The following is a 25,823-nucleotide window of genomic DNA, read 5'->3' as shown; positions in this document are numbered from 1 at the left end:
TTGCTGGATGATCCTGCTTTTTTGTCAGACCCTTCTACATTGGCACCTCAGCTGTGGTGCCTTTTCTCACGCTTGGCTAATGTCGGTCTACAGGACCCCCCCATTTAGTCACTACTACTTTATGGATTCTGGAGTTATTTTATCATAACATTTTAATACTGGATGAAACAATTGACTGATGTTACTAACCTTCTTCGATGGTTCTCTCTATTGGCTGTCCATCTAATGTTGTCTCTCCAGCCAGCTGGGCAAAAAATTCTTTCTTCATCCGTGTGTGACACTTCCTTTGTCGCACCATGAAGCCTCCAATTCCTAGTACAATTTATAATGAATACTTGTTTACATGTTGTGAATGATAAGACATCTATGTGGATGTTATAATTTGTTTTGTGAAATTCTGGGTAGCTTACCAGGCCTGTAAGGTTTCCGCTTGCGTTTTTTGCTGTCATCTGTCTCCTCTGCTCCACCTTTGAGACCCTCGCAGTCGGCCATGCCTTCAGTGCCTCCTTCTGCACCACCTTCTCTGTCAGGGCTCCCAGGGTTCTCCATCTTGGTATCACATTCCATGGGCTCCCCACAGCCTAGATATACAAGATAACATTGAAATTGCACAAAGTCGTACAATAAAGGGAGCAAACTTGTTGATTCACCCCAGGATGAATGGAAAGTGTGCAAACCTTTTCCATCTTCCCCTTCTTCACCCTCCCTCAGATCCATTCCATCAGGACCTCCTTCACAGCACAGAGTGCCGAGACGAGAGCGACGCTGCCGTCTCTTGTGCAATGGAGACATGGAGATGCTGCGGAGCAGGGACATACCCGACTCTGTCAGCCACACACCCTCCAACCGGTAGAACTGGGGTTCTGTAAAGTGACATTTGCATATATGAGTGATTTCAGTCAAACTAACAAAAGATGGCAGTATTTAATGTGCTTGTGGTAATAAACATGAATAACCAAAATCCACCAACCTGGCTCTTTGATCTTTATTGAAGCCATAATGGCTGACTCTACTACTGTGAACAACGGCGAAAAGCAGGTAGGGGAAAACAAAAGAAAACCATGTCATCAGTAAATACAAGAATATCCTATGTATATTTTTGAAACTATAGTCGTGTCTTCATTTTTAAATAGTGTCGTTCCGCGACTCACCCACAGGTTTTGGAACATATGGGGTGCAGGATGTGCATGCAAAGCCCTCATCAGATGCTTGTTCCACCTCATCCTCTGTGTACAGACTCTCACAGACAGCATGGACCCATCTGCACAGGCACACAGAAATACACTGATACTCATACTTCTCATAACAAATCGCACCGCGAATCAAAGATGTTATAGAATAATTCATGATGTCAAAAATACATAAATAATCCATTCCCCGCTTGTCTTCATTAGCTGCGGTCTCATGGATACCTCAGTTTCTAAGTGTGCGCGTGTCGTTCTAATGAGCAGCACCCACCGATCGCAGTACTGACACTGCAGCAGCAGCTCCTCCTCCATGAAGTTCTCTCTGCATACTGGACAAGTGACGAGGCTGGCACAGGGACCACAGTGGGTGTAGTTGTTCTGCCACTCACAGTGGAAACCCGGCGTGTTGGAACCACACTGCACACAGCACACACACCTGCACAAAAGTAGTGAAGCACTCAGTAACAAATATACAGCTAATATGCAAGATTTAAAAAATACAGATGCTAATGTGAGTGGTGCAACATATTCTCTGCTGCTACAGAAGCAAGAGGTAGAGGGATGGGCCTTTGAATTGCTAATGCAGGGTTGAGGCATGAGTGTTTTACATAATATGCAAATTTACATGTATTCATTTCCATTTGACCCCATTTAAAGCTACAAGGCTGAATGAAGCATTGTGCTCTTAAAGTTTACATTATTTTTTACCATTTGCACTTCCAGCCACCCTTGGGAACATTGTGCAGGGGTGGGTCCAAGCAGTAGGTGTGATAGCTGACATCACAGTCATCACACAGCAGCAGACGGGAGGGGTCCGAAGCCTTTCCACACACCTCGCACACAATGCATTCCAAACAGCGCCAGCCCTTACGGAGCATCGTCTTAGTGATCTACAGAAGATAACAGGTTTAATCTATCTGGCTTTCAAAAATACAGTAATGAAAAAGAAACATCAGAAGATAACATTGTGCTTACTTTGCTGTTCACACAGTAAGGATGGTAACACTGTGCACACTGAGCACAGGCCAACAACTGTCCCTCTGCACCCTTTCCGAAACTGCCACACACAACACACATATCCTGAAACAGAGGAGAGAAAGTGAGAAGGGAAAATAAGAGAGGAAACCAAGAGTTGCATCTGTGGTTGTGCCACGGGGTAATTAAAATGTCACACAACAACAAGAGCTGTACCTGGAGCAGGACAAATTTATCAGTGTTTGAGAAAAGAACCACTGTGTTCTGCATGGTGTCATCCTCCTCATCTTCTTCCTCCTTACTTAGTCCAGTGTCTGCAGTCATGCTTAGCTGTGGACAAGAGGTCAATAGTTAGAGACATACTGCCAAAATGTGTCATTAAATTACAAATTGTGAGAAGAGTGATTATGACCATATTATAAATGTAAAAGAAAAAAAAAGAGCATCCGAAAGGCATGTTAAGTAGAGCTCACCAAGAAAGCATCAATGCAGGAGGCCATGGCTTTGAGGCGCGACCTGCCACCACGCCCTCTCCCTCCACCACCCCCTCTAGGTCTACGCTTCCCAGGAAAACTATTGCTTCGCCCCTAAAAGCCAAGAGAAAAATCCATTTCAGCGTCAACTCATGTGACAATGTGACAATGACATTTTAGAAATACAAACAAGAGCAAAATGTCAGCTGTTCAAACATAATTCAGACCAACATGGTGACCTCACCTGTTTGACCCGGGAGCGGCCTGGGGATCCTCTGCGTTTTGCCTTCTCTCTGTCGCTTCTGAGGGGTTCGAAGGGAAGCGAGTCATCAGTCTCAGTGAGCAGGTTATCTGTGTGTGAGCGACCAGCAGGAACGAGCCCAAGCTCCATGGAGAGCTGTGGATCAGGTTCTCCTGGAGAGCCCAGAAAGCCACTGCTGCTCTCGTCTCCATGGCTCATATTAGACATCTCGTCTAGCAGCAATTCCGGCTTTACTTCTTGCTCCTGCGGTTCCTGCTTTATGTCCACATTAAGTCCTTCTCCTTTCATTTGCTCATCATACTCTTCATCCTCCTCCTCCTCAGACTGAGGTAGTAACCTCCCCTCCATCTCCATAGAAGAGAGGGCCTCTTGTGTGTCTCCTGATAAAGAAAGAGGAGAAGGAGACTGAGGGTCCTGGCATGGACTTCCTTCCTGCCTATTATCCATGGGCAAATGCTCTGTTTTGTCCACAGAGGCAGGAGAAGCTGGTAACTTTGGTGGATCCTTACTGAATGGTTCTGTGACAGGCATGCCATCAGAGCCATTGTTTAATAACTCTGATGATACTTGTTGTTTCACTGAGGGAGTGGCCTCTTGCTTCTCCACTTCCATGTTCTCAGGGCCCTGCTGTGACACTGGTGTTGGTTCTGCTTTAGGGTTGTCAGACTGTGTCTCTGCTGTGGGATCCTGGGATGGGGTGGCTCGGGTCACTTGGTTGACTGCCTCCTCTGCTCTCTCTTCATCAGCAGGTAGACAAGAGGCCTTCTGTTCTTTTGTTGCACATTCTAGATTTGAGATTAAAGGAATGTGTGGTTAACATTTATAAATCTATCATTAGTTACGGCACACCATCATACAAATAATAATGTGCTGCTTTGTGATCATTTTCAAATATGTCTACAGTGTGTTCTGAGTTTACCTGTGGACTCCAGTGGAGCAGCGGGCGCCTCAGACGTCAATCCTTCTGTTGCTACCTGTGGCTCGTCTTCCATGATTTTCTCCCCACCGTCTGTTGTCTCAACAACTGCAGATTCCGTCCCTAAAGCCAAAGTAGTTAACTTTCAGAGGCACATCTCAGACATGAATTACATCACATTTATTTGGCTGGTTCCTTTATCCAAAATGACTTGCAATGAGTGCATTCAACCATGTGGATATAACCCAAAAATCGAAAGAATCATGCAAGTACATCATCAAATATGCTAAACTACTTCAAGTGCTTAGAAACAATAAGAGATATAAAGAGGTTGTGCTTTATGGATCAAGGTGCAGTCAATATTAATAAGTTGCATTCTTCTACTGGTCCAATAAAACTCGTCACTGGCATGTCTCACAAGTTTTTTCTTATGTTCCGTCTGACGCAGACTTACCTAAGTCCATTGGTGTTTCTTTGTCAGTCGTGGCCTCAGCCTGACCCATGTCTGAAGTGCCTTTCTGTCCTGGTGTCACCTCTGTGTGCTCTTCTGTCACCATGTCTGCATCTGTTTGGATTGTCATCTCTACTAAATCCACGTTTCCTTCAGTCTCTTCAGACGCTTCCCTTGTTTGTATCTCCGCCGTGATATATTGTTGAGTGACAGGCTGCTGCTGATCCTCCTTGCAAAGCCGGCAAATGCACTTGGCTTCTGGAAGCTCCCCTGGTAGAGCACACTCACTGTGCACCCACCTAAGACAATAAACAGATCATCAAGGAATATTTTATGACAATATGAGCAACAAGCCCACACATGACCGCCACCTCCAATGAAAGCTACTGCGCTTCATCATCAGACCTACCTGTGGCACATGCTGCAGCACTGCAGAGTGACAGATGGGTTGGCAGCTTTGCTGCAAACACCACACATGGAGCTGCGGTGACGCTGGCAGCCCTCACATACGGTGTAGTTGTCAAACCACTGGGCTGAACCTGGCAGGCCAAGTCCACGGACACCACACTCCGTACATACACGACACCTCTGACAAAATACAGACAAAGGGGGTAAAATGTAAACGGAAAGATCAAAGACGCAAGTTTCAGTAGTAACAGCATCTCTTTGTACTGAGGTGAAAGACAAATGTGACTTACTCTGCATTTCCATGGGTCAGAGGGAAGAGAATCCATGGCTGGCTGGAGACAGAAGGTGTGGTAGCCCTTATCACAGGCATCGCAAACCAACATTTTGGAGTCTTCTCCCGGTTGTCTGAGAAAATTAAGAATAATTCACGTTATTCAAATTAATCTTAAAAATTGGAAATAAAGCTCAGGTAAAATAGGACACGTCTTAAAAAAACAATGTAAATATAATGCAAAGCTTTCAGGAGCTACATCTGAGTCGTTTGTACAAGGTGTAGTTTGACTCACCTGCAAGTCTGGCACACTTTACACTCCGGGCACTGCCATCCTGCCCGCTGGATAGGCGTGGCACCAATCTCCAGACAGGCCGCATGATAATGTTGGCCACAACCCGTACAGAACAACAAGTCAGTGAGCTCCCCCGCTGAGTCACACACTGCACACCAAGCCTCCTCACCTGCTGTAACAAAAAAGAAACACATGAACGGTTATTAGAAAAATAAAGTCACATTAGAACAATTTCCTTCTGAGTTATTCTTAGCTAGTTACATGAAAGTCAGCAGGGAACAACCACGAGGTTGGTAGCCAGTAGCCACTTCCCAAAGGTGCCTAGTGTTTTGTTTGGGAAAGGAAGTCTTTTTTAAAGCTGAAAACACACATTTTAACATTTAGAGAGTACAGAGTACAAATGATTGCTTTATTTCAGCTTTCAAACTATGCAGGCAGCTGACATTTTACGACAAGGACTATAAAAATGCAGAGTCCACTGTCAATGAACCAAAATCAGTTTGGAATGCTTGAGTTGTCTCACAGGAACTCTGAGAGAGTGTCAAAGCTTTGGACTTGTTTGATGATATTTGCAGCTGGTCATCACCTTTGTAATGTCTGCATGGCACAAGCCTTACTGTGAGCATGTCCTACGTAATAATAATCAAAGATGCCTGATTCTCTTACCCAACTCCTCTGCCTTGTCTATGTGCTCTGGACAGAGAAGGACCAACTGCTTCATGGACTGGAAGGACCCACTGGCCGCTGAGCAGGGGAAGTGGTAGAACCGTGAGCAGCCCTCAGCATGGCATCGAATGGTCGCGCCCAGCCTTTTGCAGTATTCGCAAAGCTGAAACAACCAAATGGTGAAAAGTTTGATTTTGTGAAGCCTCTGTTAATCCCTGTATTCTGACTCACCACCGTCTCATCCACGCCTAGCAACAGTGCACTTACCCGCTGTGTCCCTGAGATAACGGCCTTATCCACGTTCTCCAGCTCCTCATTTTCCATCCGCTTCACTCCCTCCGACCACACCGCACACCAGTGATGAACCAAACAGCCCCCTGTTCAGTACAAAGCCCAACATCAGTGATATTTCTAGCCAAATTTCAATTCTGCATCTGTATTTCTAGGACCTTAAAATATGTTTAATAATAATAATTATTGTACACTCATGGAATAAGGGATCCAGAGCGCAAACATTTTGGTGGCACATGCGACCAAAAATCTGTCAGGTGCAACTAAACATTTTCATTGGGTGCACCAGTGCATTTCACATTTATTACACCGATGTATGCAATGCAGAATGAGAGTTCACAAATGCAAGTTTAGCCCGGAAACTTTCAGCTGTAGGCTGTTAGCAACAGGTGCTGAGGATAGCAAAACAAGAGATGGTGTGTAAGTCAGTCACACAATAGCATCGCAAATGATACGGTTGAGCTTGAAGACCAGCCTGAGGTTTTCTGGTCAGCCACTATAGCAACCAAGACAGAGTTGTGTATAAGACAAGGACAGTGCATCAGTGTTTCTCTAGAGCTGTAGGGTAAAGCAATGTGAATGGAAATATATCTAACATGCTAAAGCACATTTCATGGCATCACCCAGCTGTTCCACTGGGATGAGAAAAATACAAACCAGCCCAGCTCCTTATCCCTGCTGCTTTCCGGCAGCCTTTGAATATAAAAGCAGAATGGGATAAATGAAAAAAAATTACTGAAGCAATCCGCATTTACATTGGCATACAGCCACAGGGGAGCTAATTGTAACACTCCTCCTAATGCACAAGTTTTATATTTTATCAATCTATTTATTTAGTATTTTATATCATAAGAGATTCTTTTCAGTTTTATAGCCTGTTGTGAACTTTTGCCTTTTGGGGAAGTGTTTGCTCAAGGTTTGTCCAATGGGGGGTGCCTCTGTCCCCAACAACAGACATTTTGTCTGTCTTTGACACTTGCACTACTGTCAGTTCAAAATAAATTAAGAGAAATTTTCCCTGCTTTGCCGAACTCACATCAAACCATGACTCCTAAACAGATAAAGTGGACTGTGACCTCTGTGGACCGTTACACCCCTAGTTAAGAAGTTTTCTATGTGTATGGAAATTGACAAAAAAGGTAATGCTTAAACTGTATTATTGTGGCACCAAAAGGCACAGTACAAAATTTTGCGTGCACCTTGATTATTTGCTGGAGCACCTACATGATAAAGTGAAGCGCACCAGTGCAACCAATGTAAAACCTTAGTCTGGAGCCCTGGGAATATGATAGTATAATGTTATGAGTTCAACCTGAGTCGTCAAAGAGTGATGCCAGACTGGGGGAGTCAGAAAATCCAATGGAAGACAGGTCATCATTCCCAGGCTGTGGCAGTGGGGAAGCTGATGGCTTGAGGGTCGGCCGCTCAGAAGATGGCCCAAAGTGTCTCAGTTCCCGCTGTCCATGCAGGCTCCGCTCCACACAGTTACAAAGCGCACAGGCTCGAACGCTCTCTCTGTTCAAGTCACAGGCAAAATTGTTAAAAGTACAAATAGAGATTCACTGATAAGCAGATTCTTAAGATATAGACGACGACAGTTAGGATGATATCCTTTATGACTGGAATCGAGAACTTACAGAGGTGTGCTGGACGAGGCTGTAGTAGCATCAGACACGTCCTCAGCAGCAGGAAGGGCTTTGGACTCCTCAGAGGAGACAAGCTGCTTTGAAGGGGCATTGTCATCAGCTAGAGAATGATAAAAGAAATGATTTATATTAAAAAGAAATAAAGACCATAAAGATGTTCCTATTGTCACCTCTAATAAATTCTCTTAACATTATCAATTGAAGGAAAATTAAGAATGGCCTTTTGTTCTCAACCATATGCATTCCCCTTTCAGAGCAGAGGCACAATGTGATATTATTCATCTTCCTGCAGACTACATATAATTATGCATTCATAATACATGACCTTGGGACATTGGGAAAATTTTTAAAAAGATCATATTACCTGTTGGTTCAGAGTCATTCTCTTCGCAGTTTGATTTCTGCTCGTCCATCCCCCGTACTGATTTTGACCTCCTTGACAGAGATCTGCAATTTAAAAACATGCATAGAATTAACTTCTAAACGCTCAATCAGAAGTAGAATAACTTACGAAAATTATTCTCAGTGTGCAAAAAATTGCGGGCATCTGATCTGATAACTGGCTATGCCATTGACAACTGGTCTGTTATCACTGCATAATGAATGGAGAGACTAGATCTGATCATGATATGAAAAAAATGCTAAATGCATGAGATTTACGTTCTCTCCCATAAATAATTAACAGCTAAGTGGTATGTAGGTCCTCAATTACCAAATGAGAAAATGCGATTTTCATGAGCCATCATATGTTTATTTTCATATAAAAGGATTCCCCAAAATGCATCTTTCTTTACCACAACATACACCACACTAGCTTCCCTATCCATCCAAAAGCACTTTTCACATAAAGACTTACAACCAACAATGCAACCACATAAACATGACAGCTGTGTGCTCACTTTGGATGATTTCCTTGAGTTAACCTGACTAACGTTAGCACTAATGCAACCGAGCTTCCTCGCAAACTCATGAAAATAGCGCGAGGGTTACAGGAGACAAAACAATCGGAAACCGCTTTAACAATTCAAGTTATCATTTACCAAGCAATGCATAATCCAAATCGGTGAAACTGCCGCGTGAAAAAGCACAAAATGATAAAACTAAAATGGTGTTTTCCCCAAATAAAACAACCATAAATCGGGATACACAAAGAAAACACAACTTCCGTGTGTAGAACTTCCTGTTGCAGCGGAGCTCCTTTCGTGCAGAACCTTTGTCGCTCGCATCATAGTTCCGCTATGAGATCCACGCCATTAACAAAAATAGTGTAAAACAAACAATGCATGGCAGGAAGTGCTCAACATTTATTCATCCACATAGCTAATAAAAATAAGTTGTGTTTTGTTTTTAACGTTTAAAGGCCGTTAACAGGCGACACTTTAAAGGGAGCTCATCGGCTTCGACTCGCATGGTATATTTTGCTTATGGTAGCTCACCGCCTCACCAGTATCTGTTAGTGTCATCGTGAATATCCACATTTTGGAGACTAAAAGAAACCTGACAAAATCGTCCGCGGCGTGAGGCTGTTTGTCCTCATCTAACGGGCTCAAAAGACAATAAATATGTCAGCGGCTTTGACATATAGATCCAGCCGAGAGTCTCGCACGGTTTAGTCGGTTGCAAAACAAAAACTGTGCCATCTTATTCAGAAAATCCTCCTGTAAAGTAACACCATCACACTCTCATTTCGACATGTTTCCTTTTAATTCTCACTGAGGCAGCACTAAGCAGATCCCAGTCCGATCCCAGCCCGTGCGCTTCTGTTGTGTTTTTAACCCACAGGAGCAGAATTAATCACAAATTAAGATCAACATGCAAGTTATTCTCACGCCAAACCAATTACAATGCATATACATCTTTGTCAAGATTATTCAAGTATGCCTGTTCAGTTGGTACTTCAACATTACAGCCAAAACACCACAAATAAAATGCAACACACCTGCACCGTTAATTTAACCTACACAATATGTGGCACTACATTAAAACGCTGTTTAGCAAATGGCACCCAGAGGTGTTAACGACTGAATACAACCAAGCTGATGGTTAAAATGAATTTCTGTATGAAGCGTTAACGTTAAATCCTCGCAACGTTTTCTATGGCAGCAACACTGGCAACGAACTCACTTCTCGACAACTAACGTCAAATCTAACTCCTATAAAACCTAACTGCTTTTATATTAAAGTTAATGAGTGTACTAAATTAGCTTTGTCTCTAACATGAAGTTGGTAATGTCCAGAGCAAAAGTGATGACATGATGATTGCTAACGTTAAGTTAACGTCTTAACATTCTGCTAGCTAAGTTAACGTTAAAAGTGTGAACGCTACAAATTAACTTTCGCGGTGAACGTGTTTGTTTTTATTGTGTGATGTAAAGCCAGAAGTGGCTGCTATTTGTTGCAGTGCCACGGTGAAAGCTATAGAGGTTTTATAGTTGAATAATTGCAAAGCTAAGCACTATTCCTCAATGTAAACACCTACTTCAAAGGGTTGGTTCTGTCCAGCAAATAGCCTTGTCCGCGTAGCTGGCGACAGGCTGATACGGAAAAGCTAACAACTACCAATGGTGACGTAGCAACAAAGTATCCCGAAGAAGCAAAACTACGAGAAATACACACAATCTTATGCACAGGAGCATGTACTTTCAAAATATAAACCGGCTACCCTTTGGATCGTACGTTGGACACAGCAAACGAACAACATATTTGAACCTAAAGTTAGCACCCAGGTAACATAGCAAGTTCTCCAGCAAGTAGACAGCCCCATCTGGTCGAAGCTAACAGCTAATGTTACCGATAGCAGAGCTAACATTACCCGGTCTAAGGTCAGGGTTGATGTGTCTTTAGGTATGTCTGTTGCAAGAAGTTCAAATAGGCCATAATAAAAACAGCTCACCTCACAAAAACAATATCGTCTCCTCATACATCAGCAAAATCGAAACAGCCACACAGCTTCCCAAAATGCTGATGGTCGCTTCATTTTATGTACCGGACTAACGCTGCGGCTAGCCGGCTGGAGGGAGAGTGGGGGAAGTGCACCTCGGCGGAAGGCAGGCTGTGCGGTGGTGCTAGCTACGTAGCTTAACTAGATGGATAATGCTATGGTTAGTTAGCTAACCAGCAACTTGAGCTTTGTGTCGAGTGGTCGTACACTGCCGGGGAACTATTAAGCACCGAGACAAGCCTTCAACCCGTCCCGACAAAGGCTCCACAGCTTCATGCCGTGAATCCAAAAACTACCCCGCTATCTGGCTCCTTGGATAAGCCTTTAGCTTGAAGGCTAACAGCAGCTAGCTTCGGCTCTGTTCTGGAATCTAGCTCGCGAGGTCGTTACAGCTACTGCAAGTTTACACCAAACAGTGCATCCGAAAATTACAGCCCCAAACTTTGTTGACACGACTGTAAATATGTTTTCTTTTAGTTTTAGTCCACTGCAAACATTTATCTACCTAAATTTGCAGCTCAACTTTGCATGGGTACCCTTGTATGGGTCACTAGCATCGCTTCACTTCGCTGAACTGCGTTGCGTCTGCACACGGCTGTTCCGCCAAGTGGCTAGCCGCAGCTAGCTGTGCTAGCTAATAATAACTACGTCAAAAATTAATTCATGCAAAAGAACGGGCGAAAATTGTGTTTTATTACTAGATAACAGCAAAACGTGCTACAGCTTTAGTGTGGCATTGAACAACTTTGTGCGAGGGTGATTTAATTAAGCACACAGCACACGGTTTTAATCTGGAGAGCGCGGACCATTGAAATATGGTGGATATTAGATATTAGGTCATTAGATTTTCGGATCCAGGGAAGCCATTTTTCATTATATTGTTATGATTGTGGAGCCAAAGCTACTTTGACATGCAGGCGGATGAATGCATGCGTTTTGATAATCGATCACGCGATTAGGCTCATATTTCTTGTGCAATTTAATTTCGTAATTAACATAATAAATAAATGTGTTACTGTACTATTGCTAATTAGTCCTTCTCTGTTTCTATATTGCTATGCATTGCGCATTTGGTCGGAGTGACTGAGAGGGATTGGGAAGTGTAATTGATTTGAAACTGCCATGATCTGGGATCAACCTCGACCAAGTTTTCAGCAGGTTCACAGAGTGTGACCTACATAAACCTGCATAACCGTGTTGTGATGTGCACTGGCGATTTGTGGCCACATTGCTTTGTCTTATTACCCAGAGATGTGTAATTACCATCCACCTAGGTGATGTTTTTTAACCCATGAGCATGTTAATGAATGATCAAAATGAAATAACAGTAAAAATCAGTGTCAGACCTTTGCATTTATAAATGATCAATAGTTATTTGTGCATGCACTAGGCTACATGTTCAACTCAGGATAAGGAGCAATAATAATGTATACTGTGGGTGAACAAAATGTATATTATGTGGAGGTGGGAATGAGAAGGGGCCTTCTTTATCATTAGGTTGCCCTGTTACTGTGAGGAAATCTCAGTGGTATGGGGGACTTGGGGAGGATGGGTTTCAGAAAGTTGTTCTCAATTCTTAAATGTAATTTTTTTTTAGTTAAACTACTACATAGTGAGGGCATGTTATCCTAACCCTCTGCATATAGCAGCTTTTAATTGTTATGCAGAAAAGGGCAGGGAGTCCTCTGAGATGCATGCTTATTTTATTTTGCCTTTTTTTAGATAGTGTTGCAAAGCCCAAAAGAGTTCTTGCAAATCCTCTTGTATGTAGTTCTTCTTAAATGAAGGCACCAACCTCCATATGTCATCCCACAAAATGCCAGAGGCAGAACACACACTGAAGCTTGGATGTCATCGGAATGATCCTGTGAACTTGCACAAAATTAGATTTAGTAGCAGTTTGTCCCTCTGTGACAAGTCACAGGTTTGTTCCACATCAGCTACTGTATCTCTCCTGTCATGCCCCAGAGCCAAACTGTAGCTTTACTTGGGCTATAACCCAACACTGTAGAGGAGAGCATGAGCTAAATGTCTCAGGTGTAAAAGTAATGTTAGTGATCACACAGGAATGCCTGACAATACTCGTGTGCAATGTAAGCAGTGAACAAACACCTGCTGAATCTACACTGTATGGTGTCTGTGTATATGCGCAGAGGCATTTAGAGGCCTCACGGCTAAGATGAGACAACTGAAGAGAAAAATGTTGACAAAAATTCCTATCAAAAGGATAAATGTTGTTTGGTTTTTAAAGCTCCATACAACTAAACAAGGGAGAACATGTTGTCCACTGATCATAAGACTGAGGTTCAATCACTAGCTGCTTCCGTCAGCATGTAGAAGTATTCTTGGGCAACATACTGACCCCCATATTGCTCCTGATACTTGTGCTATTGGTGTGTGAGTGCATGTGAATGTGCAGGTGGCACCTTGTACGGTAGCCTCAGCCACCAGTATATAAATGTGTGTGTGAATGAGTAAGTGTGACAAGTAGTGTGAAAGCACTTTGAGTTGTTGAAAGACTAGAAGGGTGCTATATAAGTGCAAGTCCACTTACCATTCCTCTAAATGTGACCTGAAAGTAAAACTTAAAAAGCAACTGATACACACCCAAAGAATCTAGTTCACAGCCCCGATTATTCACATGATGGTGGTGAAGAGACCAATTATTATTTTCAAAATTATCATGACTTTTGCATACACCAAACCTGAAACAGTAGACAGCAGGTCCAATGAAACCAGATGAGACAACCATGTTTTTTAGGAGGCCGTGCTTTTTACAGTCATGACTCTTAAAATATTACTGAATGAGACGGACCCAAGTCACTGTTTTGCAAGTCACAAGTGAGTGAGCCTCAAGTCTTTGCATCAAATTCCAATTCAAGTCTCAAGTCAAGACTTACAAGTCCCAAGTCAAGACCCATAGCCCTTTCAGTTTTGAGTCCTTAACAAGTCATGGTGCACTTTTTACCAAATGTAATGCTACTTAACAACAGAGTGATAAGATATTACATTTACAGAATTGATGAATGCTTCCTTTAAATTGTATTTATTTGTTAAAACCAGTGTGACTTAACTTAATGATAAGAAAAATAGCAACGAGCACTATTAACCAATGGTTTACCACAACAGAATGAATGTTTCTGTCCTGTCTTGCTGTATTCAACACATCTCATACTGGAAAAATGTCAATAACTGTCTCCTCCCAGATTGGCTTTGAAGAAAGGTTTCAAGTATTTTCAAGTCCAAAGGTTAAAGTCCAAGTGAAGTCACAAGTCATTGATGTTCAAGTTCAAGTTGAGTCCACACCTCTGGTTACTAGAATCCAATGAATAAAAATGGTTTTATATTGACTTGAAATTCAGTCTGTTAAAAAGTCAATTGCAACTCAAAGTCTGGGTTTCAATCACACAGGCAGTTATGAGCTCTGTTGTCTGGGATACAGACATTTTGACTCAATTTGTTCAGGTGTGGTGTCTGTAAAGTTTAGGAAGATGTTCTGTGGCGCTCACAGTCATTACAAACCCATACAAAATTTCCACTGATGCATTTTCTTTTTCATGTCTCTAAATATAAAGGTGTGTCATAACTATTCAAGCCTGATGAAACTGCTCTGTATCAATCAGTCACAATAATATTTTGCTCAGTAAATGTGTGCATCTCAGTGCCTGAATTATGTTGGGTGTGCAGGTTTTAATTTTGAAAATAGGTTATTAGTGGTCCCCCTGACAGGATTAGTTAACTCCCCATTCAGCTTTAGCAAGATTGGATTAGATTTTGGGGGGGCTGAGACCGGTAGGAAGAGAGTGACTGACTGGCCCGTTGACGTAAATAGAGGGTGGTATTAGGATGCTGGGCTTTTCCCATTGGCCAGTCAGCAGAGCCGGTGCTTTCCCATCTGCCTCCTGTATCTCGAGGATAATCCCCTGGAATACCTCCACAGATGTTTACTACAGAGCATAAACCTGGAGAAGAGAATACAGTTTGGTTTACTCAGTATTTTATTTTTTACAGTTATATACCTCAAAGATAATTAGAGAAACAGTGAAGGCAGTTTGTGGTTTAGTTTTCTTAATATCCTATAAATTCATAGCTCTGATAATATAGTGTTGAGTACTCCAGTCAAACATTTGCCGGATTTCCAGTGCTGTAAAATGACGAATGACATCTTATTGCACACACATGGTTACTGATAAATAAATAATAATAATAAACAAATCAAATCAAGGTGTGTCTATTTATAATATGCACAAGCATGGGTGGATTATGAGACAATATGTACCTGGGCACAGATGTGCAAAAGGCCCCACCACCTCTCCTACACAGGTGTACAACACAGATTTTATAGATGTTTGGCCTCCTTTTTATTGTTGTTTTGTATTGTTTTGTTTTGTAGTTATTAAGCATTTTTTTATGGTTTTGTGTGTCTTTGTGATAATTTTCACTGTGATAATCTTGTGTGTGGTCGTTTTGTGTCTCTTTGTGGTTGTTTTAGCTCCTATTTTGTGTGTCTTTGCATCTCTTTGTGGTCATTTTGAGTCTCCTGGTCATATGAGTTGAGTGACATCTGCAGGTGAAGGCTGCGTCTGGTCTGGTGGGCCCATTCAGTAGTCCATCCATGTGTACAAGGGCCTTTGAGAAATTTTAACAAATAAAATACACAGGTTTAATATCAGTTCCTCCACTAGGGGGTGTATAACCTTGTCCTACTTGTCTTGATTGTGGCCTTACACATTATTATGAGCCATTGAGTATATTTACATTGCAAAACTGCTTACAAGCAACTGGAAAACTGCACTTGTTTAATGCCAAAATGTATAGTGCAGACTGGTAAACACAGATGGGATGCAGCAAAATAACAAAGTTGTGTAAACAATTAAGCGTACTGGTGTACGCCACCAACTGATATAGTACTTGTGACCCAAATTTGAGCAGTGGATGCTAATAAAGCTGTCTCCTTTAACTTGGAAGAGACCCAGTGGCTCCCTTGAAGCAGCTATGTGATAAAGTCTGTGATAAAGTCACTGTGGTGGCAGTGTGGGGAATATTAAGTACGTCTGGGCTTCTCATTAACCCGTCGGCCTGCTGGACTAGATTTCCACAGAGCTCTTGAACACTGCAACATACATAATGCTCATCCACCAGCCCAGAAATGATCTTTTGCATATGTTGCAGGTTTTTTTCGCACTCAGCTAAACAAGCAAAAAGACAAAATTCACCCCAGAGTTGAAGAAAAAGCAGAGAGTTGCTTAATAAAATGTCATTTTAATTTGTTTTATGACATGAGAACACGTGAGGACGAACAATACATGTAGTGGAATTATTATAAAATGAAGCATTTATATATTATGATTCAGAAAGTACAAAAATAAAGATTCTATTGTTGTGGGAAAATTCATTCCTATCCCATTAGAATAATACATATATATATATATATATATATATATATATATATTTTACATATATAACTGAAATAATTAAAGAAATAACATGATGTACAAATAGACTATGATACAGTCATGATGGCATGACCATTTTTTACATTAACCCGCTCAGACAGTTTGTCCCATCAAACTCAATCTCTTACAGAACATCACATAAGTATTAGCATGTATGACGGATGATAATGCAAACAGAGGTGAGAAAACAAAGCAAGCGGTTCCAGTGCTTTTTATTAAATGAAGAATAGAACAGGAAGTGTTAGTGTAAATGTATCAAAGCTGAGACACTGAGAGGTACGACATGTGCTGAGTGTAGAGTTTTAGGCTTTTAAGGATGAAAGGAGTCGGAGTCTAAAAAGATACATCCCAAACTGTACAGTAATCTAGCATACCAGTGCACCTCTGATGTCTGCTTCTCCTTCATTTTCATCCTCAGGGGTTCACTCAGATTGTCTTGTTTGATCAGAGTGCCGTTATTCACACATACACCTGCTTTGTCCTTTGAGCCCAGTGTGCTACAATGAAATGGAGTCTTGATGCAAGCCGTTTCAGTCTCTGTGGTCTGCTGCTCTTTTCCTGTCTCCCCCCACAGTAGCTGGCTGAATGAGGAGAGGAGTCGCACAGGTCCAAATGCCCAGTGCGCCAGCCTGTGGTTCCCCACCAGAGCATAGCTGGATGTCAGCACCCCATCGACAAACACAGTTCCAGCTTCTGTCAAGGGTGCATACACTCCCACACTCTCCTCTACTGACACTGAGATGATTCGAGATGGACGGACTTGACCCTCTGCTGAATGGATGAGCACACAGTCTCCTGTTTTGGCTCTGCTTGCAAACCGAGCCACATACTCGCTGCTGTCGAGTCTGCAGTGGGAAGCTAAAAAGACCAAGTGATGTGGAGTGAGGGCCAATCTATGGCCATCTTCTGTCTCCAGAGACAGAAACGTAGACCAGCTTTCTTGGTCCCGGTGTAGGAACAAGAGGACTTGGCTAAACACAACTTGGCCTGTCCCAGACAAGGCCATGACTCTGTCCCCTGGAGCCAGGGAAGACAGGCTCTTCTGCACCCCTCCAGCAACCATCACCCGGGCCCAGCCTGGGAAACAGCCACCTTTTTCCACTGCAACAGAGTGATCTGCAGGAAGATCAGCAGAAAAGCCAAGATGACTAAACACAGATTGTGTTCCTCTTTTTGTCTTAAATGTCCTGATACACCATCCAGTGAAATGATGTAATTTGACACACTTAACTGCATGATGGTCTATGAAAGCTCCCTCCTTACACTTACCAGCTTTTACTGAGCAGTGGATATGATATTTGGACTCGTAGTGGACCCAGTCAAAGCCAGCCTCCACAGCCAGCTGGGCTAGAAGACCATACTTCTCTGTTTCTCTGTCGTCAGTGGTTATATCCACGGCCCGGCCTTCATAGTGCAGAGAGCCGGGAGGGTGGTGGCCGTCCTCATCCCAGGCCTCTGTCACACGTAAGTGTACCCCTGGCCACTGGTTCATCACTGCGATAGCCAGCCTGTTCAAACAGTCCTTACAGCGCTAGGAACAAAATGAGAGGGGAGGCGCTCAGTTTGGAAAAGAACTTTTTTAAATATATTTTTTATTTATTTATTTATTTTTTTTCAGAATGAAACAGACACAATAAACATAATTATAAATTACAGAAAACATAAGGAAAGACAGATGCCCCCATAAAAATGCATTCTGTGTACAGAAAGCGATGGTCAACAGAATTAGAGAACAGCTTTTTAATACCAAATTAGAACTTGAAATTGAAGAATATATTAACTCCTAACCATTTAAAGTATACTTTTATGTATATTGTGAATGCTGTTAACAAATTCACATGATAAACAAAACCTACGCCATCAACAGTAAGTATCAAAATAATAAACATTTGCCTGGTTTTCCTCTCCTGACAGTAAACCTTTTATTAGTTTGAAAACAGTGTTAACTGATAAATCGGCCAATATATCGGACAACATCAGCATCAAATATATTGCTGTACAGAAATATCAAAAATATGTTTGAGGTCATTTATTGCAGAAACAGAGCTTCCATCACATAGTATGTCTATCAGAGAGCAATGACAATTTTATTTCAGCTGTAAAATATCCCACCCAGTGCATCTTGGCTGAAGATCTTTTGAACCAAATCTAGAGATCGAACATGTTTGTTTATGTTATAACTGTAATTAATCCAGTATCAGTCAAACTGTAATGTAACGTTATTCTAAAGAAAACTGCTCTTATGTGTGGGGTTATGATCAAATCACTGGGTCCATTTTGAATCGGCTTCCAAGCTGGTAAAATACCTAGATTTATTTATCGCGCCTTTTTTTCAAATAGGGAAACATAATGTAGAAAACATTCAGGTAGCCATTTAGATTTGAGGTCCAGTGTGTAGGATTTAGGGGGACATATTGGTGGAAATGAAATGCAGCATTTTAAAAGTGTGTTTTCTTTAGTGTATAATCACTAAAAACATAGGAATTGTAGTTTTTTTCGTTACTTTTGAATGAGCTCTATATCTACAGAGGGAGCGGGTCCTGGTCTACGGAGTTCGCCATGTTACACAGCCATGTTTCCAGAGACCGCTAGGATAAGTTCGCTCCTGAACGTCTGGATAGTAGGATATTAAGAAAAAAGCACGTGCACTCATTAGAAGGTGCTGAGCTAGTGGCCCGTCTGCGATAAGCCGAATGGCATCAGAGAAACTCTAAATTGTAACATGAAACTGCTTTATTCAGTGTTTTTACTGGTTTAAATAGTCAGTTTAATTTAGAGAGGAACAGACCTCTGCACATAATTCGGCTCCAGATGAAAACCTCCTGTACAACAGACACTAAAGGAGTTCTATGCGGAGCGACGCTTAGCACATGAGAGACCTTTCAACTGGTTGCAGTTTGCAATCCTGATTTAATAGTGAACATGTATACACAGTAGGCTAAACTATCCTTAAGTTCTTTAATATTAAACTATATGCGAAACTCGATCATTGTCAATAACAAACTGGAGTAACAGCACTCTTTATGTGTAGGAATATAGTGTGTGGATTATATCAATATATCTGATATTCCTTTTTACGCTTTTATTGTCTTCTAGTTTGCCTTTTGAAATGCATTGTGTGTTGGGGAAGGAGGGGAACGTAGGGTTGTTGCTTTGTGCATTATATTATACTGTTTTTCTCTTGTATCCTTCAATATAAGGGTACATAAAGGAACATTTGAAAATATTCTCAGTTTATTTCATAGGCAGTGATTATATTTTAGCTACTTTGTCTGCAGCATGTGCCGTGAACATTGAAAGGCATGTCTGAACCCCACTCGGGTAGATGTAACACTTGTAATCATTTATTAACAGGGGGGTTGGCACAGCCTGTGTTTACATTAAGTACACATCGTATGTACGCCTACTGTACACCGCTGATGATCTCAGTGCAACTCAGAGGAAAAAGAAGCATTTCAACACTGTCTCTGGCTCCCAGGTTATGATTGTCTGTCTGCTGGCATCATCACACAATCCCTCCTCTACTCCGCTAAAGGCCATCTCAACCTTGCTCCAACAATCAGAGCACAAGAACAAAGCTACTGTAGCCAGTTTGGGTGAGTCCTTGCCCTTTTCGACAGGGTGACAGAATAATCAAGGCCATTCTCTGCCCTGTCCAGATTGTTCCAGGCATGAGTTTCTCAGTTTCACCCCTGAGACATTTGATCAGAAATGTGCACAGTGACTCCTCACGCCCCCATAATGTTACAGACTGTGTCAGCATTGTCACAAAATAGCAGGCTTGAAAAATGATGACGTCAGCAAACCAAGGTGATACAGTCATTATCATCTACTGAGAGCATATTTTTCTTGTGACTTGTGATGCAGCATGTCTTGTGGCCTACCATTGACGAAATAAAGCTTATCCTGCAAAATAAGTAGAAAGAGAGTTGGGAAAGAAACAGTGATGGAGAGACGGAGAGAGGAAAAAGCTGGGTGAGAAGAAAGCAGTGTAGCGGAGGGCCGAGGTTGGGAGTAAAGAGAGAGGGCAGAGGGGAAGAATGTATGGGCACGGACTTGGGAATGTGACAGCAAGAGTGAGAAAGCGAGAGGGACAGAAAACAAACTGGCTACATTTTTCTCGCAATGCCATTGAAGAGAGGCGTTTCATTGTCAGAAACTACAATAGTCGCTTTTCCGACGGTGCCATTACTTCAGCAGGCGGGAATTTTGTATAGGCGACCCCTCCGAGTCTCCAAATGACGCACAAAGAGCGTCTTTCATATCTGGGCAAAAGAGGGGCACATGCACACGTACACACACACTCAAACTGGGCATCAGCAGGGCACACATATACGACCACAGATTTCCATCACATACAATCACACGGGGAGGGGTAGGAACACAGATTCATATCCTAAACAATCACAGAAAGCCGCAGCATCCAGAGCGGGGTGACATCCGAGTGGCAAAAAACCCTGTGGTCATCAAATTGAGCTGCATACAGAGCCAGTGTGAGACAATACTTTCCTACTTTCAAGGCTACTCCCAGTGATCAGCACCTCACTACAACCCCTCTGTGATACTTTTCTATATTACACATCCAGCAGTGTGGCATTCAAAATGTTTTGCAAAAAGCTGTCCATGTTTTAAAGAGTAATTTCTGTATTTTTCAACCTGGACCCTAATTTTTCCGTGTTTTGTGTCAAAAATGGACACAACAATTTTTTGAATGTGCATTGCTGCAATGTAACATCAATGGGCAGTTGTGCACTGTCAATGTACGTCCACTAAAGTGTTTCTTTTTTTTGCCACTGACAGGCTCAGATTGGGATTACAAGTGTCTGACAACATTATATAAATGATCCCCACAGAGATAGACCTTTTTGTTGAAGAGTAAGATCCATTTTATTTAACCAGAAACAGCCTCGAAATTGTTATCGTCAAACCCACCAGACTCCATTTGAATAAGTAGTAATTTTATCATTGTAAAACACACTTCATTCAAAGTCCACAATAATAAAATAAACCTCACAAATACCACCTTGGTTTGTTTTTCCATTGTTTCATAAATTATAAACTCTGGTTTGGTTGAAATAAACCCTTAATACACCCAGTTAGATGTAAAAATGTGCTGTCTCTATACTCACTAAAATGACTGTTTATTTATATGAAGTCTGGTGGGTTTGGCGATCTGATTTTGGGGCGTTTTCTAGTAAAAAAAAAAGAAAAAAAAAGGATCTTACTCTTTAACAAAAGAGTCTATTTCTGTAACATCCTTTCCTTTATGTTGTCAGACACTTATAAAAACAATCTGAGACCGTCAACGGCAAAACAAGCATTTTAATGGATGCAAATGGATGGTGCGCAAATGCCCTGAGTGGTTACATTACAGCCTGTCTCATGCCGGCTGAATCACTCTAGCTCGATACTAGACCAATTTAAAAAACTGTTGTCTCCATTAGTTGTTTAGACACAAAAACAAAACAAAATAGGGTCCAGGTAAAAAAAATCACAGTTACCCTTTAAATCCTCTGGGCCAATGATCGTCTTTTCTAGGCCTGGGATTTGAATTTGGATACCTACCCAGTCAACATGAAGGAATTCAAGTTCAAGTGCCACTGAGAACCTGTCATAGGAATAGTTTGATTTCCAATAACAAAGACTTTGGTTAAAGATTAAAAGGAAGTGTTCCTGAAGGGGAAGGCAGCCTCTTAAGGGGTAGTGTTGAATTACATCCTGATCTTCTTATCTCAAGAAAAGGGAGGGGAAGTTTGGTTAAAACTTACACACTCTGTGTTGAGCGTTTGTTTGTGTGTTGAGAGCCAGGCGAGGGCAGGTACGGCAAACAATGAATGAGGTTATGTGATTTGAAGGTGCCATGCTGGGTGGCAGGGCGTGAGCTGTGAACTGCTGCCTTTCCCCTCATGTGAATGTAGTTAATCAATCATCCAGCAGAGGGGTTGGCTTGAAAAGGTTCAAGAGACACCAGAGAGAGCATCCTTCAGTCAGTCTCTGCTCTGGATACTCATTTTAGTGTACTTACCAGGTATCACTGAGGTTAGTGAAGTGATCCAGTGTAACATCCCATTCAGCAACAACCTTAAAATCTCAGATGACAGAGCTGGATTAACCTCACCTTGGTCATGAAGCGGTCTGCGTTGGTGTTCTCCTCATCCTTGAAGACAATGTCTGGGTTGTAGTTGCACACAAGTTCATTGAAGCGCTCAGAGTTACGTGTGATCTTGCCCTCTGCTCTCCCGCTGGCACCGAGGTTGTTTTCTGAGAAGTTGGGGAAAAACTGCTTGTAGTGCATGGCTGTGAGTTTCCTGGGCCTGGAGCGTATGCCGTACCCAGGGCCCGGTCCGCACCCCTGGACCAGCCATATGCAGGTCCACACAGTGAGCAGGCCGAGCTGTGCCAGGCGGGCCCACCAGGACTGCTTCATTGGGGAGAGTTGGGGCTCCCAGGAGTCAGTGGCTCACAGTGATACCCCAGTGACACGGCATGTGAATGAGGGTCAAATCCTGGTCCATTCCAAATCATGTGGTGCCAGAGCTGATGGTGACAAAAATTGTTGGGACATGTAGGAATTTCTCTTTATTGTAGTCACTCTTTTTTAAAAAGTGCAGTGCAAAGTGAGACTTTATGCTTGTATTGCTTTGATGACCAAAAGTTAGTTAGACTGATCTGATTGGCTGCAAGATTTTGAACTTTGGCACCAGCTATATAATTAAAAAAAAAGCACAACAGGCTTTCTGTCCAAAGATTTCGCCACTATCAGCTGCTTCTAACCCTGCTGTGAACTTAAAGTCATTATCATACGTCCTTCGCAGGTACCTGCCTCGACGCAGGTGTTTTTTGTGGCTTTCTAGTCACTTACCGCTCCTCTCTTTACGCAGTTCCTTTGACGAGACACACAAACTGACGCACACCAAAAGCCCCCACTGCTCGCTGCAGTTCCTATGGACGCTCCCGTGGCGCTCTCATCCTCTTAGTCCGTGCAGAAATATCTCTCCTCTCCTGAGATTTTTTTTTCTTCCTCTTTCTCTCCTTCGTCCACCGTCTTCTGTCGCGTTTCGGAGCTCCTGGCCACCTTGCACCAGCCATTGGGTCTTATTAGCGTCCGGACAAGATTGCCCTCCCTTCCTCTGCGCGCTCCCACTGCGACAGCACACGCCTCCAATTCAACCTTACAAAGGACAGATGATTAGCCTTCTTATGTTAACACAATGACCCCCCCAACCCTCCCTCCACCTCATTAGATATGTAAGGGCAAATAAAACATTGGTCGTTTTGCAACTTTAACAAAAATCCCTTAAAACTTTTAAGACACAGGATCATTCAGAGCACATACAGTATATTCACAAATGAATAACTTTAAACCAACATTCCCTTGCTTGTGACAGCTCATCCCACCCATCAGCAGCAAAAGGGGTCAGCTGTGATGACCCCTGCTGATGTTATTAATAGACACAGTTGAAGGTGAGGGTCCAAGAGGGAACACAAGTGTCCAGCCTTGACACCCCTCTGACTGAGACTCTCCAGTGCTGCCTTCCTGTGTTTGGGGAGCCGGCCTGACCCCCCTGAACCCTATGCACCCAAGACCTTTGCGCTGGAAACACCCGCCGGCCACATCAACATATTATTTTTATCTGTCTCAGAACAATAGCTGGGAGAGTCATAAAAAATGTGTCAGATAATTCAAAAGAAGAAACAAAAAAAAAAAAAAAAAAAAAAGAGCAATCATTTTGTCTCGGGGGGGTCTGACATGTGTAATCACACACGGAAGCTTGAATTAATGGCAGATTAAAAGGTCGAAGTGTGTCACCGTGCTATCTGCAGCTTCCTGGAACACTTGAGGACTCAATGCATCATGGTCAGTTTTTTTTACAGTGACTTTGTTTCAAAGAATCTTTAGCCCAAACACAACAGAGCTGTTGCGCACTGTGTGGGTGTTTACATGCGTATTTTTTCTGTCAGTGCATATCTCAGTTTGCTGTGATTGCATGCTAAAGATGCTTCAAGATTTAATCACCATTAATGGCTTAAATTTTTATCATACTGTGCTTGAAAACAGCACTTAGAGGAGCAGTGTGCGGGAATTAGTGGCATCTAATGGTGAGGATGCAGTTGGCAACCAGTTGAAACTTCTTCCACATGTGTCAACTCCCTGTTAGGATTCCCTCAATGTTCATTGCTCAGCAGGTTTTTACCAGGAGCCACTTTACCCGCCGAGGTCTCTTCCTCTCCAAAACAAACGGACTCAGTGAATACAAAAAGTAACAAGTACAAACACTGAATAAAGCAGTTCCATGTAACAAATCAGCGTTCATCCGATGCAGTTCAGTGCATCACAGATGGGCTGCTAGGTCAGCATCTGCTTATGTGTGCTCACTTTTTTTCTATGATAACTTAAGATCCAGATGTTCCAGAAGTTTTAACCAGGAGCAGAATCATCCGCACAGGTCTCTTCCTCTCTAAAACAAATGAACCAGGTGATTTAAACTGGTAGAAACAATGATTAAAGCTGCTTTATATTAAAAAAAAAAAAAAACACTGTTTTTCTGTTGCTGCTCATCTCAAAGGTGCTTATTACTTTGGTGGCCAACGTAGAAACATGGTAGTGGACTCCATGGACAAGGACCTGCTCCCAGTGTAGATATAAATGTCTCATTCTAAGGTAACAAAAACACGACAGTTCTTATTTTCAGGTGATTATAAAGTTAAGAGAACATATTTATTAAATTATATTCCATCTATGCCAGTATGTCCCCTTAAATCCTTCACACTGGACCTTTAAAATGTGCTTTTACATAGTGATGAAGCATAGGTCACTGAGCTCCACAGTGACCGTGGAAAGGCATCCATGTCGGGGAAGTTTCCAAAAGATCCCAGGATGTTATAGGGAGGGGTGGCAAGGCGAAGCTGCATCTTCCTGTCCTTATGATAAACATGGCAGAGGGATCAAGTCCAGCCCAAGCAGCGCAGATGAGAGACATCAGCCTACATGACAAACGCAGGGAATGACTCAATCAAAAAAAAGCAACAAACACTTTCATATCTACAATTACCCACACACCGATGTTTCTCTTCAAAGCTGCACAAAAGAAGAGATTTCCATCTGACATGAAAGGGAAAGGAAGGAAGCAAACATCTGCGGGTTGGAGATGGAAAGAAAGTCAGTCTTATTAGTTTTTATTTTGGTGCCCCCATCCTCCTGCCTCCCCCTGCCTCCTTCTGGCTCTTTGCATTTCACTCCCCCATTTCAGGATGGGAGTACATGGCCGGGTGAATTGTTGGGTTTCCTGCAAAGCCACAGTGCAGAAAACGAGATCTTTCCTGCCTGGGTTAGTCTACCCTGCTTTGTTCTTTGCAAATGGACGCCTGTGCCTGCACCTGGGCTGGTGGTCAAATACAGAACATACCTGCAAGCCGGGTTTATCTTCTTCTGCGGAGTCGTCAGCGACTATCAGAGTGCTAATATCGTCACATAAAGGACGTCTACAGATGCAGTCAAGGATGAATTATGATTGCAAATCTCCTTTTTAAGGGTTCAGTCATTGTAAAAGGTTTTGAAACAATGCCGGCTTTGACATCTCAAGT

General features: G+C 42.4%; 2 protein-coding genes across 7 annotated transcripts in view; both read right to left on the bottom strand.

Moving 5' to 3' along the window:
- kmt2d (lysine (K)-specific methyltransferase 2D) overlaps positions 1 to 11,311 on the bottom strand; it is a 33,887-nt gene extending 22,576 nt beyond the window's left edge. For 2 of the 6 annotated variants that reach the window (XM_033629627.2, XM_033629632.2), the window contains exons 1-22: positions 10,735 to 10,873; positions 8,206 to 8,288; positions 7,833 to 7,941; positions 7,508 to 7,710; positions 6,172 to 6,281; positions 5,905 to 6,067; positions 5,239 to 5,410; positions 4,963 to 5,077; positions 4,674 to 4,852; positions 4,268 to 4,563; positions 3,817 to 3,936; positions 2,880 to 3,682; positions 2,636 to 2,749; positions 2,379 to 2,492; positions 2,163 to 2,267; positions 1,896 to 2,077; positions 1,459 to 1,623; positions 1,152 to 1,261; positions 971 to 1,015; positions 678 to 863; positions 411 to 581; positions 190 to 312 (exon numbers count right to left, since the gene is read on the bottom strand). In XM_033629627.2, coding sequence (XP_033485518.2) covers positions 190 to 312; positions 411 to 581; positions 678 to 863; positions 971 to 1,015; positions 1,152 to 1,261; positions 1,459 to 1,623; positions 1,896 to 2,077; positions 2,163 to 2,267; positions 2,379 to 2,492; positions 2,636 to 2,749; positions 2,880 to 3,682; positions 3,817 to 3,936; positions 4,268 to 4,563; positions 4,674 to 4,852; positions 4,963 to 5,077; positions 5,239 to 5,410; positions 5,905 to 6,067; positions 6,172 to 6,281; positions 7,508 to 7,710; positions 7,833 to 7,941; positions 8,206 to 8,254 — 3,634 coding nt within the window. In that variant the 5' untranslated portion in view covers positions 8,255 to 8,288; positions 10,735 to 10,873. Of the gene's footprint in view, positions 1 to 189; positions 313 to 410; positions 582 to 677; positions 864 to 970; positions 1,016 to 1,151; positions 1,262 to 1,458; positions 1,624 to 1,895; positions 2,078 to 2,162; positions 2,268 to 2,378; positions 2,493 to 2,635; positions 2,750 to 2,879; positions 3,683 to 3,816; positions 3,937 to 4,267; positions 4,564 to 4,673; positions 4,853 to 4,962; positions 5,078 to 5,238; positions 5,411 to 5,904; positions 6,068 to 6,171; positions 6,282 to 7,507; positions 7,711 to 7,832; positions 7,942 to 8,205; positions 8,289 to 8,881; positions 9,021 to 10,734; positions 10,874 to 11,287 lie in introns of those variants that run through there. The other 4 variants (XM_033629629.2, XM_033629631.2, XM_078170033.1 and 1 more) reach the window with 4 other exon arrangements.
- A 4,713-nt stretch (positions 11,312 to 16,024) lies between these two features.
- Positions 16,025 to 23,406, bottom strand: dhh (desert hedgehog signaling molecule). The gene is made up of 4 exons (XM_033628340.2): positions 23,101 to 23,406; positions 22,357 to 22,775; positions 17,508 to 17,769; positions 16,025 to 17,354 (listed from the first exon to the last, which is right to left on the bottom strand). Exons 2-4 carry the CDS (start codon positions 22,663 to 22,665, stop codon positions 16,549 to 16,551), a joined length of 1,377 nt encoding a protein of 458 aa, XP_033484231.1. The 5' UTR covers positions 22,666 to 22,775; positions 23,101 to 23,406; the 3' UTR covers positions 16,025 to 16,548.
- Between the last annotated feature and the right edge of the window lie 2,417 nt (positions 23,407 to 25,823).

The sequence above is a fragment of the Epinephelus lanceolatus genome, chromosome 8 (genome assembly GCF_041903045.1).
Source record: "Epinephelus lanceolatus isolate andai-2023 chromosome 8, ASM4190304v1, whole genome shotgun sequence".
Taxonomy (NCBI): Eukaryota; Metazoa; Chordata; class Actinopteri; order Perciformes; family Serranidae; genus Epinephelus; species Epinephelus lanceolatus.
Note: the sequence above shows the minus strand (reverse complement) of the source record. Positions and strands in the feature narration are given on the sequence as shown.